Source organism: Elaeis guineensis, chromosome 2 (assembly GCF_000442705.2).
Source record: "Elaeis guineensis isolate ETL-2024a chromosome 2, EG11, whole genome shotgun sequence".
Classification (NCBI taxonomy): domain Eukaryota; kingdom Viridiplantae; phylum Streptophyta; class Magnoliopsida; order Arecales; family Arecaceae; genus Elaeis; species Elaeis guineensis.
This window is the reverse complement of record NC_025994.2, coordinates 123,789,056-123,808,713: the sequence shown is the minus strand read 5'-3', so window position 1 is coordinate 123,808,713 and position 19,658 is coordinate 123,789,056. Positions and strand designations below refer to the sequence as shown.

The window sequence follows — 19,658 nt, the reverse complement described above, 5'->3', positions numbered from 1 at the left end:
ACTATTTTATAATAAAACAGTACTGTTTTATAATAGTGTTATATTATAAAAAGACAGTATTATTTTATAATAAGATAGTACTATATTATAATAAAAAATATATTATTTTACAGTAAGATAGTATTATATTATAATAAGATAGTACTATTTTCTAATATCACGGTGTTATTTTAGTGTTGGTTTATAACTGTAGAGGTAATTTGATTATTTATGTCAATTGAAGAGTTATTTTTAAGTGGAATTTAATTAGAAAGTTATTTTTAATTTTAGACTCAAATAAATTTTTTTTATTAATTTATTTTATTTTATATATTTAAAAAAAATTAATTGAACGTAAATTATTATATAATTATTATTATTTTTTATTTTTTATTTTTACGAGCCAAACGAGTCGTAAAAGACAAAGGACTAACGGATCCCGGCTTACAGTTTAATCGTTAACAGGTCCCTGAGTTAACGGAGTTCGTTACTAAAATGGATGAAAGAGGGCCCAAAGAAGGGCCAGGGGAAGAGAACCGTTGGATCCGGCTACTCGAGCTTTCCTCATGGCGTCGTCGCTGGCCTCGTCTGTCTTCCTCTGCCCCCTCGCTAACCCTAAATTCCCCTCTCCATCCCCAAACCCTAACCCTAACCCTAGGAGAAGGAGAAAGAGGAGTAGTTCCCAATCTCGTTTCTCTCCGATCTCCGCCTGCTCCGCGTCTTCCTTCCGAAACGGGACCCCGCCGGAGACGGAGTGCCCCGTGCCGCTGGAGCAGCAGCCGGTGAACGAGTATCAGGCCCTCTCTACCTCCTTCCCCTTTTCCTGGGCTGCTGCCGACCTCCAGGACTACTGCTCCCGCCTCGCTCTCACTGGCGTCTCCTTCGCCCTTTTCGTCGGCCTCCCCGTGGCCGCCTTCGGCACGCGAGCCGTCACCGACCCCGAGGTCGACGGCCTCCGCTGCGCCCTTGGCTCCGTGTTCACTGGCCTTCTCGCCGTCACGCTCGCCGTGGTCCGGATGTACCTCGGCTGGGCCTATGTCGGCAACCGATTGCTCAGTGCCACAGTCGAATGTAAAAATGTTCCCTTTTTTTAGTTTTCTACTTCCAATTTCTTATCAATTAATTTTTCCAATAAATCTCGGTTTTTGATGTGTTGCAGATGAGGAGACGGGGTGGTACGATGGTCAGGTAAGATTTATTTGAATTAGAGTTTGTTTGAAAGATATTGGATTCCTCAAGCTCAAACTTGAGCCAGGAAGTTCGATTTCGCTCAGAACAAACTGCTCATAGAGAACCTATGAAGCAGTAGTTGCACAGTAACAATATCTATGATTTTAGGGTAATTTCTTGAAAATGAAGAAAATGTTGTGTGTGGTGAATCTAAGAATCAGGGATTGTGCAGCAATTGTATCTCACTATGTTTCAGAATATTTTTCAAAGATATAATGCTTATAATATCATGCATTGTGACTGCAACAATATAACCTTATTTAATCGGGACAGAGTCTGCTAGGGAAGACAGCTTTGATTAAGAAAACTCCACTATAGTACTGTGCAAGATTTTTAAATTTCAAGTCAACACATGAGAAAGTTGACGTGCTTGGCTCGGTTGCCTTGTAGAGAGAAGATAAAATTATTGTCCTAGTGAGGAGCGTAGGAATGTCAGAGTATGTGAAGAAAAATGACAGTGTTGATGATCTCATCATTATACCAGAAATAAACTCTGACATTTGGGGGAGGACCGGGGGAGGGGGTTTCTTTAGGCCATCGGATGCTATCAATTTCTATGAATCTTATTGACTTGAATCAGGAGCTGGTTATGTTAAGGTGCTGTTTGGTACAGCATATCAACTGGCTTCATTGGTAAAGTCACTGGATGTTGCTGTTGAACTGGAGCCCTGGGTTGGAATCCTATCCCCACCTGATTTTGGCCCGGCCTCTCCCATCCTAGGTTGTGAAATATAAATAGAGAGTGTGCTGTGTTGGTATAACTAATGCTCAAAAATTCAGGAATCATGAGAGCCTTGGAGTCAATTGGTAGGTTAAGGTGCTGCTTTTGCCGGTAAAGCTAATGTTCTCAAATAATTTGGATGCATGAGCACTTATGAGTCAAGTACTTGAGGGGGTCCAAAACACTTTGAGGTAGCATCCAACCTACTTACTTTATGGTGGTATGTAAGAAAAACATGATATACGAATTTGATAAATGATATAAAACTAATTTGCAAATTATCAATTTACTTAATGTTAATCTTTATAAAATATTGTTTGATATGCAAGATAATTCATCAAAGTGGTGTGAGGTGGTACTATGAAACATATTTAAGAACAATGACAATATCTGGAGTGGGTGCAATGCCCTACATAGAATATCTAGCTAGAAGTTATCTAAATTTGAGAATAAAAACATGGGTAATTCAGAAGTGAATTTTGTTAAATCAGTATTTCCCTTTAGTAGGATTGGGTTCATAAAAGGAGGTGCTGTCCAAGACTCTTAAGTAGGAGAAGTTAATGTTATCGATTCACTTATAAATACAAAAGAGAGGGGGGGGGGGGGGTTGGTGTGGAGGGGTGAAATTATCTAAAGAGGAGCATGGTGGACCTTTCATGGTCCAACTATCATATAATTGATGTGACCTTGTTTTTGAAATATCTTTCTTGTGTGCTAGGAGAGAGATCCAAGTTTATTGAAGTGCACCTGAATCATATCCTTTCTGTTTTAGTGTCTGAAAGATCTGGGGACCTAGCTATCTGAATTATAAATCAAATGGATTTAACCTAGTACTTCAAAATTACCTTGTGCTCTTGTCCATTTGCTCTTTCTCAACTTCGCCAGCTAGTTTACTTTGCCGCCAACCAATATCATGAAGGAGTTCCTGTTGCCGCTAGGCTTTAATTTGGCACTGCCTAAGTCGCTTGGCCATGAATTGCATGTGTCAGAATGGATTGTCTGATATGTAGTTCACTCATGGGCTCCAATCAAGCACCGCTTATGTGCTATCCTACTGGTAGGTGTCGGTCCATATTATACATGCTTATTTCCTTCGAAGATTCACTAATATTAAATGGATTTAGTTAATAGTTAAGTAACTTTATATATTCAACATAAACCCACAAATTGTGCTTTATTTTTTCTTTTTCTTGAAAAAAAATAGTTTTCTTTCTCATCTGCTATTTCCCCAATAAGAGCATCATAGTCATGCAAAAGAACTTGCTCAATGAATGCTACATATATACATACATAGAAACACGTCACATAGAATGTAGACATGTATAAAGCAGTAATGTGATTTAATTTATTTTTTCAACAGATTTGGGTGAAGACTCCGGAAGTTTTAGCTCGTGATCGTCTTTTGGGTTCATTTTCTGTAAGTTCATTCACAATTAAAATCCAGTTTGAAAGCATTTTTGCTTGGTTATGTTTGTCAGTACAAATGTAGTGCACATCAGATCCTTCACATACACTTCGGTTATTTAGTTCTCTTGATAAAGGTAGGCTCAAATTATGAAGCAGGTTGGTTTTCCATTTGCTTTGACTTTTGACAAAACTGAGTGTGGTTGATGTCTGGTTAAGTATGTCAAAGATTGTTGTAGTACACATGACATCTGTATATGTTGCTTGTAAGTATTGATGGCAGAACAGTGCATGTCAGGTGCATCTAGTTTCACCTATAAGTGAAGGTCCTAATGATCCCTATCACTTCTTACAATTACATGAGCTCTTAGGGAACCAGAGCTATAACCATCTAGTTAACATGGCATGTGATCTGAGAATGTTTATCTGTATTCTAAACAGCAAATCTTAAGGAATGTCTTGAAGACTTTTTATTAATCTGTTTAACAAATCCATTTTGGTATATTATATGTTTCTCACACTTCAGGTGAAGCCTTTGCTAAGCAGAGTCAAGCTTACATTAGTAGGTCTGGCAGTTTCCTTAGTGGCCTGTGTTTTTCTTTTCATCAACATTGAAAACCCAAGAAATCCAGCAGAAGATGCTGGGGAACGAGCTGTAGCTGGAGTATACAACGATGCTTCTGCAAGGTCATTTGAGCCTGATGCATTCTGTGGTGAACCTGATTTGTCCTAAACCTTAGGGAAGAGCCTTGGATATGTCTGTTGTTCTCCACATAAGTATATATACACAACAAGAAGTCAGATGCCACATTTCCAGTTATGGACAGTTAGCTATCATCACCTTTCTTGCTTTCATGTGGGGATCATCTGATCTCTGTAAATAAATACATAATTCCTATATTGTGAATTCGTTGGTGGTTATAGGTTATTTCTGATTTATGAGTCACAAGGATGCAAGTACTTACATACCATTGTATAGGAAGCTAATTTTACTGCTGTGATTCTAGAAACTGTCTAGAATATTGAAAACATCATAGCATTTATGATCATGTGACCTGACTTTTATGGTTTGTTATTTTTTAATCATACAACTGGACCACATGCTCTTCTTGAATCTTGTTGCAATCTAAAATTTAATTCTTTTGGAGGAGTTCTATACTCGTCAAGCTGGAGCTTGTGTATAACCCATAATATTCTGGGATTGGTCAAATACCATTTAAAAGTAAGCCAAGCCTAATGGTTTTGTTGAAGTGTATGAGAATATAGCTGCTTGGTAAGTGGCCTATATTTTTTTTACAAATGGCTTGAATATACATTGTTACAGTTAGAAAAAGTTCATATGTTAGTTGCCAGCTTAAAGATTCATGCCAAACTTGTACAAACAGTTGGAACTACTATATTTGATGATTATCATGAGAATGCTGGATGTCTCATTGCTGGTTTTAGTTACTAGACTGAACTTCAAAATTTGTATGGCTTACTGATTCTGTAGTCTATAAATACACAACGATGGGGGTTTTCTCTAAACAGGTAGGGAATTATTCTATCACTTCAAAGATGTCTTGAACTTGAGCTGGATATTTCTTAAAGTGTTAGGTTAGGGATTGATACAGAGAAAATGAGTAGTCTATCTGGCAAGATCTTTCAAGGCCTTGATTCTTCTTTTCTTTTCGAATCCTTTATTTCTTTTTTTTTTTAAAGAAAAAAATGTGGGCCTAGGTTTTCCCATTTTGACTTCGATGTCAACCTTGGTGCTTAAAATATTGGAAAGGAATTTGAGGTGGAATGAGATGATCCCTTTTTGGCCGGAGTCTCATGTCTGTGCTTTCTAAGCTCCAACCTGAATATCACTTTCTACGTAAAATGCCTGAAGAAGTGGTAACTGAACTAGAGAAAATTCAATTCTTCTAGAAGAAGATTAAGGATCAAAGGAACACCATATGCTAAACATGTGCATGAGAGAGAGAGGGGGGGGCAGAAGTTTGGGCATCAAAGGGATCATGTTTTACTATAAGGTTTCTGCTCTCTAGTAAGGGGGATGGGAGAGAAGGGTGAGTAGAGATGTGGATTTGGTGGGAGCTATTTTTATACTACTATATGAGGGGATCCATGTGAATTGGAAGGTTTTCTACAGGGAACAAAACATGGTCTCTGCTTTTGAAATCTTTCAAGTGTAGACTCAGGTAGTGAGATGCTTCTAGTAAATTCATATGTGAGCTAGCAGAAGCATCATTTAAAAGTTTGATCAGATATTTATAGGAGGAAGTGTGTGAGCTTGCTACTCTTCCTGACATTTTCAAGGAAATTTATATCACTTCTTATTAAAGATTCTATTAGTGTGCTCTGGATCTTCAGATGCTTTGTAACTATCCTGTTTCTGTTGCATTTTTTAGCACTTGAGCTTCAATTTGCATGAATTCCTTGTTGGATGATTATCTATTTAGAGATCATGAGACGCAAATTATGGGAAAAAGGAAAAGAAACTATCAAAATCATCTTCTTGTGTACTAGTAAGATTATTGAAATCGTGACAAATTATATATCAACCTCATTCATTTCACTATCTGATTCAGTTGTTTGTGATGTTACCTGGTCTGATGGATTTTACTCTGGGTACTCCCTTGGGATCTTGTGGATGTCTTTGACGTGAAGCACATCTGGGTAACTGGCCCAAGGAATTGCGAAGCTTAAACGTTACAGAGATGATGATAGAAATCTGGAAAGAGAAAAATTGGAGTTGCTTTCGGGGCCAAATTATGCCAGTTGATCTCTTGATTGATTCTATTAAGAGGAACACCTAAATGTTTAGTTCGTAATGTGCCATACGCGGAAGATTTGGTTGAGACAAAAAATATTCCATTTTGATATGGCATGTATTGAGGTTGGCCCGGAACGCAGTGTGCAATCTTCAGTCTTTGGGGTAACGTATACCCTCATGGGTCAGAAGGTTGCTCTGGCTCTCGCAGCATTTGCATCATAACCATGCAATCTGTTGTAGAATTTGCTGGTATATGTACTTCAACTGAAGTAGAGGTTGATGTACTTGGAAATCCTGAGAGAGCAAGACCTTGTTCCCCATTACAGGATTTGTTTGAAAGGTGATTTAAGCAATGTCATCGCATGGGATAACAAAGAAAGAGTGACCTGGAAGTGTTTATGGTCTTGATGTGATCAGGGATGCTTTTAGGCGGCCAGATTCTCATTTGAGTGGGAAGCTTTGTCTTTGCTGTCTCATAGTTGAAATTTAGTAACTCTGCCTAATAAAAGGATGATATAAAGGAAATAAGCATGGTTTGAATCAAATCCATCCTTCCAGGCACGCCGACTGATGGTTCAAGATGTCAGTTTCATGATGTCCACAAATAAGAGACGAATTTGTCAGGATGGAGTAACCCACGAAGATGTTTTTGGGCTTCATAGTGTCCTCGCTCGACTTTGCAATATATTATTCCAGGTACGGCCAAAGAAATAAAAAATGTTCCAACCTTCCATGCACCACCTCACCGAGAGGCAGGTAAAACCGCACTCAAACTAGAATTACAAAGACAGTTCCTAGCTTCTTTACTGCCGCCGGATACTTCCATTCCATGATATTAGCTGTGATGGCATATAGTGTCCCCAGCTAAGCACATAATTTAACCTCGTCTTTTAGTATGTTTATGCAAGTTCACTCGTCTGTGTACTATGATTTTCACGTTCACCTTTTGAATGGCAGTATTATGGATGATGTGCACTGTTCCCTCTGTGCAATTCAGATTTCACTGTCCTTTGTTCTCTATTCTTCACATTTATTCGGTACTTGGTATCACATCACAGATGCTTTGAACAGTGCCACACTATGCAATGTTCTAAGAGCACCCGATCTAGAATTTTGATCCAAGTTAGGACACGTTTGGATGATTGAGTCAAAAATTCTATTGATTTGTAGATTGGGCTAGTACAACAAGCAAAATCATAAGTTTGCAGGCTGCACTAGTCCTTACTCTTAAGAACCCAAAAAGGGTTTTGGTTAGCTGTTTTTTTTTTTTTTTTTTTTGCTTCCTATAGAATTCAAGTTGGTCCATTCTAAAACTATTCTTGATACTTGTAATCCTGTCATCTAATTGGTTGTATCAGTCCAATCCACGAATTTAATGCAATTTTCAACCTATTCATCCAACCAAATCCTAAGTACATAAACAAAGGTAGATGCTCACTGACAGGGCTTAGGATTAGTTGTCACTGGCTCGTTCTGAGCATTTGCTATTCCAATACCAGAGGAGTCTAAACGTGGCAGGTCATCACCAGGACAACTAACTCCGGATGGGATCACAGCTAAATCGTCCAGCTAGAAGGCTCACGGACATGTATAGGGTGAGAAAAAGACAATGAATCGAGACTATTTAGGGCCACCAACTTGAGCTCCATGCGAGGGTACCAGTGAAGGACGATCCGCAGGTGGTTGTAAGGTTGCTGTCTGATAGATCTCTGTTAGATGTTGATGCTAACATTGCATTTCCTACTATTAGTCTTCAAAAGCAAGCAAGAAATCGAAGGTTTGCTTTAACTGATCTAATTGCTATCAATTAGCTAAGGAACTATATCTGATGCCACCACTGTCTTCACCCTTTGCTGCTGTACTAGTTCTTTTCTCCATGAACTACGACTCGGCGTTTCCTCTTTATCTTTTTGCGAAGATTTCGGCATTTATTCTGAAGCTACTTTGGACCTGCGTGTGCATGGTTAATGGGAACGAAGGAGCGGTGCGCACTACGGTGTTCAGTGGGACCGGGTTGTGTCTTTCGCCCGAAATGCCATTTTGTCTCTGCTCATGAATAAGTTTAGCACGGTTCTATTTTCATTTACTTGCTAGGTCACTCCTAGTGCAGCAGAATAATCTTCTTTCACTGCACATACCCTAGCCTATCAGGTAAAGCTAAAGGAACAAGAGAAGGAAGCCAAGAGGACCAAGAAAGATTTTGAAATTTTAATTAGAGAACCCATGCAATCAACAACCACATGAAACAAAACTATGAAAACAAAAATACTACACATTTGTTAAATCAACACTTCAAGTGTGGAGGGGGGATTGTATCTTTGAGGCCAATATCTCATTCAGATATTGTGATGATAAATGTGGCCATATATATATATGTATATACATATATGGTATGAACTTAGCACCACTTGAGAAGAAAGGAAGTCCACTCCTCTAAAGATGCGTCCAAATTAATGATATATATATATATATATATATATATATATATATATATATATATATAGAACATGGGCTTTGCTGTTCCTGAGATTAAAAGAAATCTTCTCCCCTAAAAATACATCCAAATCAAAGATCCACAATAATGATCATGATATCCGAGAGTTATGTAAAACTTGAATATGTATATTGTTAGAGACCAACTCAAAATTTTATTTAATCTTATTTTTTTATTTTACTTTTTAAATATTTTAATTTTTTTATTATCATGATTTTAATTTCTGACCGTTGGACTCCTAATTACCAACGGCCATATATATTTAATTTTATTTTTATTTTTTGACCGTTGATTTCTATATTAAAGATTTTGACCATTGAATTTTTTATTAAAGATCGTAATGGATCCATAAAAACCCCAACGGTTATAAATGGTCTTAACGGCCATATTGGTTGGCTATAAAAAAGATCTCTTTGGAACCTAAGAAAGCTATCCAAAAATCTTCTCTTCTTATCTTCTTTTTCCAATGATTTTTTCTCCTCTATTACAATATTTCTTCTTCTTTTTCTGGATGCTAAAAAAATCTTCATCAACCTCCTCCATGATCATACTCGCAGACAGAAGATCCCGATCGTATCTTGGAGTGATTTTTTCGGATATTCCTGCATGAGGGACGAAAATATATTTTAAGATAGTGTCCAACACGCTTTCGAATTTGATTTTTTTTTTTTTTTTTTTTTTTGTAAGTCATTTACCATTTTTACAATCAAAACTCTCATTAGTCTTCTTAAATCATATCTGATTTTTAAATATTGTTCCAACAATCTAAGGCGTATTCTTCTTTTTCTAAACTCGTTATTCCATGTCCTACTTTAGCAAAGTTGTTGAACTGCTGATATACATGCTAAGTGCTTTATTAAATGCTTCGTTTAAACTCTGTTTAGCACAGCTCACATCAGTGTCATGTAAGCAAGATTTAGCTCTTGCGCTTTCTGCCAACAGATTATAAGTGTTGATTTATGATCTCTGCTTAAAAGGCTTGAGGCATGAATTTATCACTATCAATTACTTTGCTATCAACAGAGAAAAAAAATTTGTTGATACTTATCATAGCATATCTATATGTACTCTGATGGTAGGTAGACAGCAATGTATGAGAGTGTGTGCCTCTACATCATTGATGGCATCCCAATACTAATGCACGATATACACCAGTGCAAAATGATTTGCAACACTACAAACTTGTGCCTGACTTTCCCAATTTAAATTCATATTTAATCATCTTGAATTGTTTTCTTTCTATTCAAAATGATTCAAAAAGCATTTCTGCCGGTAGCAGCACTATGCTTGCACCCAGAATGAGTGTACCAGTAGTGATCTGTTCTGAAATTAAGAATCCTGTAGTTAATATCAAGGCATGATCTATTATTTTATAGAGGAGAGTTTTTTGGACTTTATTCAACATGACATCTGATTTCCAAATTGTTTTTATTCAACCACTAACACAAGACTCCAGATTTGCCGAGATCGTTTTAAAAATAAGTTCTCTAATTTTGTTTTTCTCTATTAGTATGAGGAAGGTTTTGTATTGACATCATTTTTCAGACTTACATATTACGTTGTTGGTTTTGCCCTTGTTTTTTTTTTCAATTGTAGCTTATACCTTCAAACTACTTATAGAATATATGGATTAAATCATCATTGTCATTATATCAGTACTGTTATTAAGGTTGATGAGAAGAGGGGAGGAATTTGTGCACCACCAAGCCACCCGGTGAAGCAGGATTTGAACACAGGTTGCTGGGCACTCCAGCTCAATGATTTTTTCAATTCCACTAGTTGGCACCTATATATATTAAGTTTGATTTGCATTTTGTTACCATTCTGTTTAAGTATATTTTGCATATTAAAAAGCATCTGAGCCTTGGACACTGGTGTTTATAGCATTAATCAACAAAGATTTGTATGAGAGTGTGATAATATATATGTGGTATAAACTTACAGTTTTTGTTTTTGGCTGTTTTTTGACTGAAATAAAAATGTAATAATATATGTCAAATTTTTAATCTCAAAACGTTCTAACATCATTGTCTTACCCAATATATTCATGTAAATAATTTTCATTATTAACTTCTTGTCAATTATGGCCTTTGGTTTATATTTCCAATTTATGTGCATCTGCATGTGCACTTTTACTAGTAGGTATGAAGCTAGCAGTACTTGTATGATGGGCTTCACCATTCTTTCTTTTCTATAGTGATTAATTTTATTAAAAGTTTTCATTTAGTTTGCATTATTGAACTTCATCCTGCGACAGGAAAGGTTGGCTGTTTTCTTTTAACTTGGATTGAGTTCTTGCTTGCCTAGCAGATCTGTTATGTAACTGAATATGTTTTATAACACCAAACCATTCTGTGTGTGCTTATAAGAACATATAAACCGACAGTTTAGAGGTTATTGAGGCTGACCCCTGATTGATTGCTGTTTTATGTTTAAATCCTGTTAACTGAATTATTTTATCTGGTCCTTGATTTTTATGGCCATCTTCTGTTTTATTCCTGGTTGGTGTATAATTTTGTGAAAAACAAGGACAACTTTACTCAAAAACAAGCCCTTTCCTATTTTAGATCTACAATAAATAAATAAAATTTTTCAAGACATACTCAAATATGATAAGAAATAAAAAGTCATGAAAATGATTTTTTTGGCATGCATTAGGCTGTCCGAGATATGCTATTTATGTACCATAGAAAAATCATGGTTTTTTGTTCACATGCATATGCTTGCCTGCACATTTCATGGTGTCGTTAAAATTGTGATATGTAACTTTGACAATTTTTATGTTCTACTTATTTTCTTTATTCTAATGACATGGTTGAACAATTATAGAACATAGTCATGAGATAAATTTTGGTATAATTAAAAAATTATGGGAGTGGTGAGACCCTTTTATATCAGTCTACCTGATAAAGACTTGAATAGAACTAAGGTCATAGAGTCATCAAAAGAGATGGGATTTTGCTTATAATGGACCTTCCAATAATAGAAACCCAACCTCTGTGATAGGAGATCCCTTGAAGGAGGATCAATATGGTAACAACAAGCTAATTGGTTGGTCAGAGAGCACATTGGTTTATTTGATATAAGAGTCATAGACTCTATCCCATCCCTATGGCGACTAGTGCTCCTATGTAGTGGTTAGGAAGAGCTGTAGCTCTGAATGAGATCCGAAATGGTATTTTTCACGAAATGTGACACTACATATGTACTTCGAGGGGCTCATCTATATGAGTGTATCCGTACATGACCGCATATATAAGATTTGGGCTATCTCTAGTAACTCTCATGAAAATCAAGATACATGTGCAAGGCTACTAATGCATAGACTAGCGATAAAGAAACTCTGTACTTTGTATAGTAGTTGAAGTCTAGATCAAAGAAACATAATTCAAGATCTGATTCACTCCGTTTCCTTCAGATGGAAACTATTCACACCATATAAGGTTAAGTCATCTTACCCATTACTTAGTATAAGCACTCATAAATTTATATTATTTTATTTTATAATTTTTTAAAAAAATTTGAGTTTTGTGGGAGATTTTTGAAGAAAAACTCAAAATTTTATTTAATCTTATTTTTAAAGTTTATCTTTTAAATATTTTAATCTCTTTATTATCATGATTTTAATTTCTGACTGTTGGGCTCCTACTTACCAACGATCATGTGTATTTAATTTTATTTTTATTTTTTGACCGTTGGATTCTAAATTAAAGATTTTGATCATTGGACTTCCTATTAAAGATCTTAATGGGCCAATAAAAATTCCAACGATCATAAATGATCATATTGGTTGGCTATAAAAAAAAAAAAAAAACCCTTTTGGAACCCAAGAAAGCTATCCAAAAGTCTTCTCTTCTAATCTTCTTTTTCAATGATTTTCTCTCATCTATTACAATATTTCTTCTTCTTTTCTTGGGCACTAAAAGGGTCTTCATCAACCTCCTTCATAATCGTGCTCGTAGGCGGAGAATCCCAGTCGTATCTTGAGGTAGTTTTTCTGGATATTCCTGCATGAGAGATGAAAATATACCTTAAGTCAGTGTCCAACATACTTTCAAATTTAATTTTTTTTTATTTCTAATTTTTTTGTAAATCATTTACAATTTTTATAACCAAAACTCTCACCCGTCTTCTTCAACACATATGATTTTTAAATATTGTTCTAACATATACATACCACTAAAAATTCTTACAAATCAAGAATCATGTCTTATCTAGTCCATACATCAAATGAAAGCAAAAATGATTTTCAACCAATATATATTTGAGCAGAACAATAGAAATCATAATCAAAAAAAAAAAGATGAATTTTTAATTTAAATACTTTAGCATAATGAAAATCGTCTAGTTTTGTATTTATATGGTGCATATATATTAGAAAGCATGGAACATGTGATATGTGTTGGCGCCCAAATATACATGTCATACATATGTATAGGTATCTATGTATGCATGTCTTTTTTTTTTTAATGATTTTTTTCACGTAGCAATCACTATTTAGAATCAGCTATATTGATGCAGCTATGCAAGTGTTTCTTTTTTCTTTTTTCTTTTTTTTTTTTTTTTTTTTAAGAAAGAGGAAGAATAAGAATAAGAAGATAACATATAAGGTAGTCCCGTCTATATTAGGGTGTAAGTGAGATTGATCCCACGTCTTGCCATCTCAATTAAGCTGGCACCCTCAAGTGCGTCCAACTTCCTGCCAGCGAAAAATACCATCCTCAAAGCTATGGCTAAGATCTACCTCTCAAGGGGTAGCCCAGTTGAAATGGACCGCTAACCTCCAATTACCTTATTCTGGGTTCGAGCCACGACTAAAGCCAATTAAATGAGGATTGACGGAGTGAGGGTCCTTAACGTTGGTTGCCACCCCAACCCCTCACTCCTTTTTTTTTTTTTTTTTCCTTCTTCTTACCTAAAAAAAAAAAAAGAAAAAAAAGCTATGGCTAAGGTCTTCTCCCACAGAACAGAAGCTGACCGTGACTTCTTAAGAGCCTATATGGGGTCTACAACGACCACGCGTGGCTTTGGGATCCGGAAGTGCCCGTGAATTCTGACTGGGTGCCTGGAAAATATCAGATACTACAGTTGTTCCATGACCTTCGAACAGGATTTATGTGACTCAATCCACAGTGGTGATGCCACCCACCCACCCCCCCCCACTTCCGCGTCTCGACCGTAGTATTGATGGTTCCCATACCTAAAATGTCGAGTCTTGGTTCTGAGTCCTCTGAGAGGACCCTTCTCGAACTGGGGTGACATAGATTGGGTGCACACGTTAGGTGTTTAGTCTGCATCTCTCTTTTGGATGCTTTTTATTATTTTGATGCATGAAATTATGATTGGTAGGGCCCACAATCTCCCAAAAATAGAATACCTTACGGTCAAATGATTGACGTCTTGACCCGCATTACATTGGTATATATGACAGTATGCCTATGGTATAAATATGCATTTGGATCAACACAAGCCATTGGTCATGGCTTCTAGCTAGGATTGTGCAACAAGAATGATAAGGACTTGCACAGACTCGCTCATTCGATTAATGACTTGGAAAATTAAAAAGACATCCAGAAAAGGATTTGAGTCCGGTCTAAGTGATAAAGCTGCTTAGTTGTTCTTTAGAATGCTTTATTACAAGAGCAATTATGCAGTCGATTCTTGTCCTAGAACTAGGGTCTGATATTGCTTTGAAATCTCATTCTTGCATGTGTGCTTGCTTGCTTCATGATAATTTAATATCCTTCTCAATCAATTATTCATTTTCTTTTCCTTTATGCTAAATCTTTCTTAGGTGATTTGAAATGGGTCTTCTGTAGTTTTTTTCCCTGAATTTTTTTATTCTATATTTATCTCATTGCACCATTGTCAAGTACCTTAGATTTATATACATGACTATATATTAGTATAACCCCGTGCCAAAAGAGAGAGAGAGAAACAAAAACAGTTTAGATGCATCTAGTTGCTCTTGCTTCCTACTTTCATGTGCATTGATTCTATATGCACTTAAATTTGCTCCTAGAACCCTTCTTGGTTCAAGCTAAATTTCGACAATCTACGGTTATTATAATTGAATTGTGATGCAATGCAAGGACGTTTTGCATAAATTGTTCTAATTAATATCATGTCTTGTTCATGCTCAGAATGCCAACTAAGGATGTTCTATTTGAAATAAACACACTATACATAGACACAGAGACACTGAGGTACTAATGATTGTCCCAGAAGGAATGCTATACTCAATATAAAATGGACTGTTGTTGCTGCTCGTAACTTGTAAGGCAATAGATAAAATGCTGAGGATTTTCTTCTCCTTGCATTTCAGCTGTTACATCTAGAAAGTCACATTTTAGTGATCACACTGATTACACTCAGATTACAGTACTGATGACATATGTATAGAATAGAAAAAGAAAGGTGGAAAAAGGAAGCTTAGTTATTTCCATAGACATTCATGTCACTTCTATCTGCCATGAAGTGAATGCAGTTCCCTAGCTAGGGTTGGCCTATCAGACTTTGTCCTCTAGGGTCTGCATCCTCCTAGAGCCCCAACCCTTTGAGGACATGAAGTCTAAAAGCTGCTGGCTTCCTTAATTTCTTGGTCAAAGATCAGGATCATTTGACTACTACTCAATTACTTTGTTGGTTAAGGCTGTGGATGCATCTATAGGTTTAAGTGTTTCACACGCGGGATTTGATTTGTATAGGTTGTGACTCCCACAGTACCCATATTTTCTTGCTCATCTTCTCGGGATGGTGACCTTTATGTGCGTAGAAACTTACAACCTTTGACTTTTTAGTGTTGGATATGGATCCTTGTCTTCCTCTCTCACATAGTGTTACAACCGGATCTCTCACCTTGGCCGGTGGAGGATTTCTTCCTTGCTACTTTAATGGGCATCTTGTTCTTCATCCTTACTGTAGGAAAGTTGACTACGTGGTCCTCCTCAGCGACCCATCTGTGGGAATTTAGCATTGAGGAATAATTCAGCAAAGTAGAGAGGTACATATTCGGAAATTGGAAAAAGAAATAACTCAACTGTCAAAAGTTCAGAAAACATCTAGGCTGGAAAAGTGAGAAAAACTAAAACTAATTTAATATTTATCCTCTTTTTGAGGAAAATAAAGTCTATGCCAACAACTGTAACATAGTTAGTTGGCATGTCAAAAAAAAAAGAAAAAGAAGAAAGAAACAAAATCTATTAATAGAGGCAACAGCAAAGTTCAAGTTCAATAACACCCCATCATGACCCATATCAGATATGGCATGGTTAATTTGCAATCCACAAGTATTATATAATCAAGCCATAAGTTTTTTTTTTTTTTTTTTTGCCTTGAAAAACAAAGTCATGGGTAATATGTGGACATTTCATGAACTTGTACCTGTGAGTATGTGACACGATGCACGCATGCATGCGCCCCACATTGCATTTATTTTTCAGTATGGATCAGAATGCATAGGTATTTATCTTTATGGTGCTTAAAAATGAGCGCATCAAGCATGAGTTTGGGGGTATACTTACGTGAAACCGGTAACCATGTGGTGGAGGAAGATGGAAGCTTTAAGCCTGGCCAGATCAAGCCCGGGGCAAAGCCTCTGTCCACCTCCAAAGGGAGTAAAGCTACAAGCTGCTATGTCCTTATCCTGTGGCAAGTTCCAAAGAAGAGATATGGTGCTCCAATGAGCGATACATGAGATCGATGGAGCAAAAGCAGATGCACCTTTTCTTTGCGTGATACAAAATAAGGGTTGATAGATCATCAGGAAGAAACCTACAAATAAATCTTACCTTCCACCTCCATGGGTTGAAGCTATAAGGGTCATCATAGTGGTTCCTGTCTAAGTGAACCGATCTAAAGTAGGCAAAGACGCACCATCCCTTTGGTATGAAGTATCCATTTATCACCACATCTTTCATGGCCTTGCGCATGACGCCCAAGATGATGTTTCCCATTCGCAATGTCTCCATTATAACCTGCATGTTTAGTGTATCTTGTTAAGTTCTCAGTAATGGTCACCATATGCTTTCTTTTGATGCAACGGTATATGTAAACTTACGTTTTGCGTGAAGGCTAAGGACATGTAGTCAGTCCAGCACAAATCTTCCCCGAGTAGAGATTTTCGTCTCTTTAGTTGCATGTTTTCTTCCTGTTTCATCGCAAACTAAGTCACAACGCTCGCTGTATATAAATTAGTCTCATATAATAATATATATAGAACGACTTCTTCATGCACTGAACTGAAGAATGTGAACCTCATGTCACAATCTATACTCTAAATCCTTTAACTTTTGACAAATCTTTATTCTAATCTTAACTGAAGTCTTCTTGCTATGAGTGGGAAAAAAAAAAGAAGTGGCTAGAACGTAGTTTACCTCCAACTGTTGGAGAGCAAGAGGGCAGTCGCTGAGGTATTTTATTGCAAGCGTCATGAGCATGGGCACAGAGTCCTCGCCTGGGATCATCAGATCAATAATATTGTCTGATATGAGATCATTGGTTAGTTGATTGGTAGCATCATTGAGCAACACATCGATGACATTTCTCGGGTTGCAACCTTTGTTCCTTCTCTTTTCTTGGATGATATTTTGGACAAGCATTACCATTCTCTTCTTGGCCTAAATTAAAACATTCTTCCAGTTAGCCTGGCCAGGAAGAGTGGCTTAGTTTTTATACAGAAAGGACTTGCCTGCAGTGATCTGTAGAGTCTGGTCCCAGGTAACTTCACAGGTAAGGAAATCAGACCAGCAATAAATTCCTGGAACTGTTGCTTTAGAAACTGCATCTCATCCCCTGGCTGAAGACCTATCAACTCTTTCACCAGTACATCGAACACCATCTGATGAGAATGTCCACATGAAACTTTAATCTAATACTTCTCTACCATGTATAATAGACATGGACTCGTAAACTTTACTTTCTGTAAACCTCCATATCCATTAAAGAGTGTTTATGATCTTAGAATATATTTTTAGAGTGATAAAACTACACAATTTAGTGTTGAAACTAATAAGGAGGCTCAACAAGGTTCAGTTTGTGACCATTAAATTTTATTCCTGAAATGTGGAGTTGCCTTAAAGATTACCCAACTATAAAAATATTGAGAACGTGCTCTACCATAACCATAGTCACATATTACCTACCATAAAATAAATGCGCTTGAAAGTAGCAAGTTTGAGAGAGACGGATACAACAAAAATAGCAACAACTGTTTAAAATAATAATAATAATAACATATTAATTTACTTGATAATCCACGAACATGCTGTGGTCCTGTGGACAATTTCTGAATAATTGATGAAAATTCAGAAGTGGTGAAAAGGTCACAAGGCTTGTGAAAAATTCATCGGCATGGGAGTTTTCCAAGGAGAATAGTGCTAGCTATGAACATAAATATTTGCTGTCAGAGACAGTATTATTTCTAATGTTTGTGGCTTAAAAATTTCTTTCAGTCACATAGCTTTCAGAACTCTCTAAGCCAGCGCATGATTCATTAGGTGCATGAGGGTTTCTGCATGTGCCTAGAAATTAAGAGCAAGTGACAGAAAGAGAGGAAAAGAAGAAGAATATTTTGATGGACTAACCTGTTTCGTTTCATCTTGGATGTAGATGAGCTGATCATCCTTCCAGCAAGCCATTGATGCCTTCAAGTAGTTTTGCATGTCGAGGGTGATTTGAGCCTTAAGGCTTGGGGATTTGAGGAAGGCACCGATAAGCCCATGAACTCTCCTTTGCAGGCTACCATTGATCGACAGAATGGAGGACTTTCCCATCAATTCAGTAAGGGATTTTGGATAGGATGGCACAAATATACTTGCATCGCTCTGCAGAATAAACCTATTGACCTCAGCCTCTGTTGACACAATGGTAGGACTACCAAAGATGTGTGACTTGAATACTTTCCCATACCTAAACATTTAAACAAAATACTCAAACTTAGAATTAAATGATGATCTACAAACAGTTCTCTAATTTGATTTTTTTTTTTTTTCTTTTGTTCTATAAGGCAAGTTTATGCTAGACAAGTTAGTCTACAAAAAGTGGTTGGAATTAGCATATGATATTGTTGCAAGTTTTCTATGTAACCTGTACCAAAAAAAGTTTTTTTAGTAACAACAACCAATGATCATAGAATTGGATTCTGAAAACAAAGGTCATCTTCTTTTAGATCACAAGAGCAAGAGATGGTAAGCGATGTTATGCACTCACATGGTCCGCCGCTTGTCCATGAACCTCTCAGGACAAGGTGAGTATGCGCATGACATGAATTCCAGTGTCTCTCCAATAAGAGGCCAACCGAGGCTCCCTCGAGGGAGTTGGTTTCTTCTTCTTCCCCTCATCATCTTCTTCTTCCAACTTTTACAAAATATCAGAATGATCACCACCATGACCGCTGCCATGCACATCATCATCAAATTGTCCATCTCGCATAGGCTTTGAAAGAGAGAGAGAGAGAGAGAGAGAGAGGGGTAAAGGGTTAGATGGAAGTTTGTTTTTGAAGTTAAAGTACAAGGCTACATTTAAATTGGTTGAATAGTCCCCACTCCTGTAGATGTATATGATTGACTCGTGCAATAGTGCAACCGCTCACCTCGTGCACACATGTGAGGCCCATTCAATTTAAGACCTGATCCACCACCTATCATCATCAAAAGGAACTTTTGGTGGTCTTCCTCCCTTCTCTCCTTCTCTTTCCACCCAAATAATCGCCCAATCCACAAATAAAGTATATTTCTTAATCCACCTTTAGCTCTCATCCTTAATTTGTTAGTGAGCCCCCCACATGCGATTCCTTTAGTCTAATGCACCTCTTTATTAAACTCCTCCATTTTGAATGCCATCCTTTAGCTTTCTTATTGTGTTGCTTTGATTGTTCCACAGTATTAAACTACAGAATATCCCATTCCTCTGCTTTGATGATGTTAACAAAATGATAACAGATTCTTAAAAAAACTAATTTATTCTTCCCAGCTGCGGAGCTATCAGCATCATGGAAGAGGGAATTTTCCTTGAAAGGGCTCTTTTTTCTATTTTTGTACGAATTCTCCTTTTCTCCTAAGATTTTATTGGCA

The 19,658-nt window shown here is 36.9% G+C and overlaps 2 protein-coding genes across 4 annotated transcripts; one reads left to right on the top strand and one right to left on the bottom strand.

Moving 5' to 3' along the window:
- The first annotated feature begins 492 nt into the window (after nucleotides 1–492).
- LOC105059920 (uncharacterized protein ycf36) lies at nucleotides 493–10,492 on the top strand. Of its 2 annotated transcripts, none has more exons than XM_073253177.1 (4): nucleotides 493–1,050; nucleotides 1,139–1,167; nucleotides 3,291–3,347; nucleotides 10,243–10,492. In XM_073253177.1, the coding sequence occupies exons 1-4, from the start codon at nucleotides 546–548 to the stop codon at nucleotides 10,252–10,254; spliced, it is 603 nt and encodes a 200-aa protein (XP_073109278.1). In that variant the 5' UTR covers nucleotides 493–545; the 3' UTR covers nucleotides 10,255–10,492. The 2 variants fall into 2 exon arrangements, with proteins under 2 accessions (XP_073109278.1, XP_010941775.1); XM_010943473.4 differs by lacking the exon at nucleotides 10,243–10,492 and adding an exon at nucleotides 3,861–4,383 and having other exon boundaries at nucleotides 495–1,050.
- Nucleotides 10,493–14,796: 4,304 nt separating this feature from the next.
- On the bottom strand, nucleotides 14,797–19,060 carry LOC105059996 (cytochrome P450 90D2-like). 2 transcript variants are annotated; one of them, XM_073253176.1, is made up of 8 exons: nucleotides 18,796–18,928; nucleotides 18,171–18,410; nucleotides 17,276–17,425; nucleotides 16,962–17,204; nucleotides 16,646–16,735; nucleotides 16,377–16,562; nucleotides 16,110–16,231; nucleotides 14,797–15,545 (listed from the first exon to the last, which is right to left on the bottom strand). In XM_073253176.1, the coding sequence occupies exons 2-8, from the start codon at nucleotides 18,357–18,359 to the stop codon at nucleotides 15,416–15,418; spliced, it is 1,110 nt and encodes a 369-aa protein (XP_073109277.1). In that variant the 5' UTR covers nucleotides 18,360–18,410; nucleotides 18,796–18,928; the 3' UTR covers nucleotides 14,797–15,415. The 2 variants fall into 2 exon arrangements, with proteins under 2 accessions (XP_073109277.1, XP_073109276.1); XM_073253175.1 differs by having other exon boundaries at nucleotides 14,798–15,545; nucleotides 18,171–18,495; nucleotides 18,796–19,060.
- Between the last annotated feature and the right edge of the window lie 598 nt (nucleotides 19,061–19,658).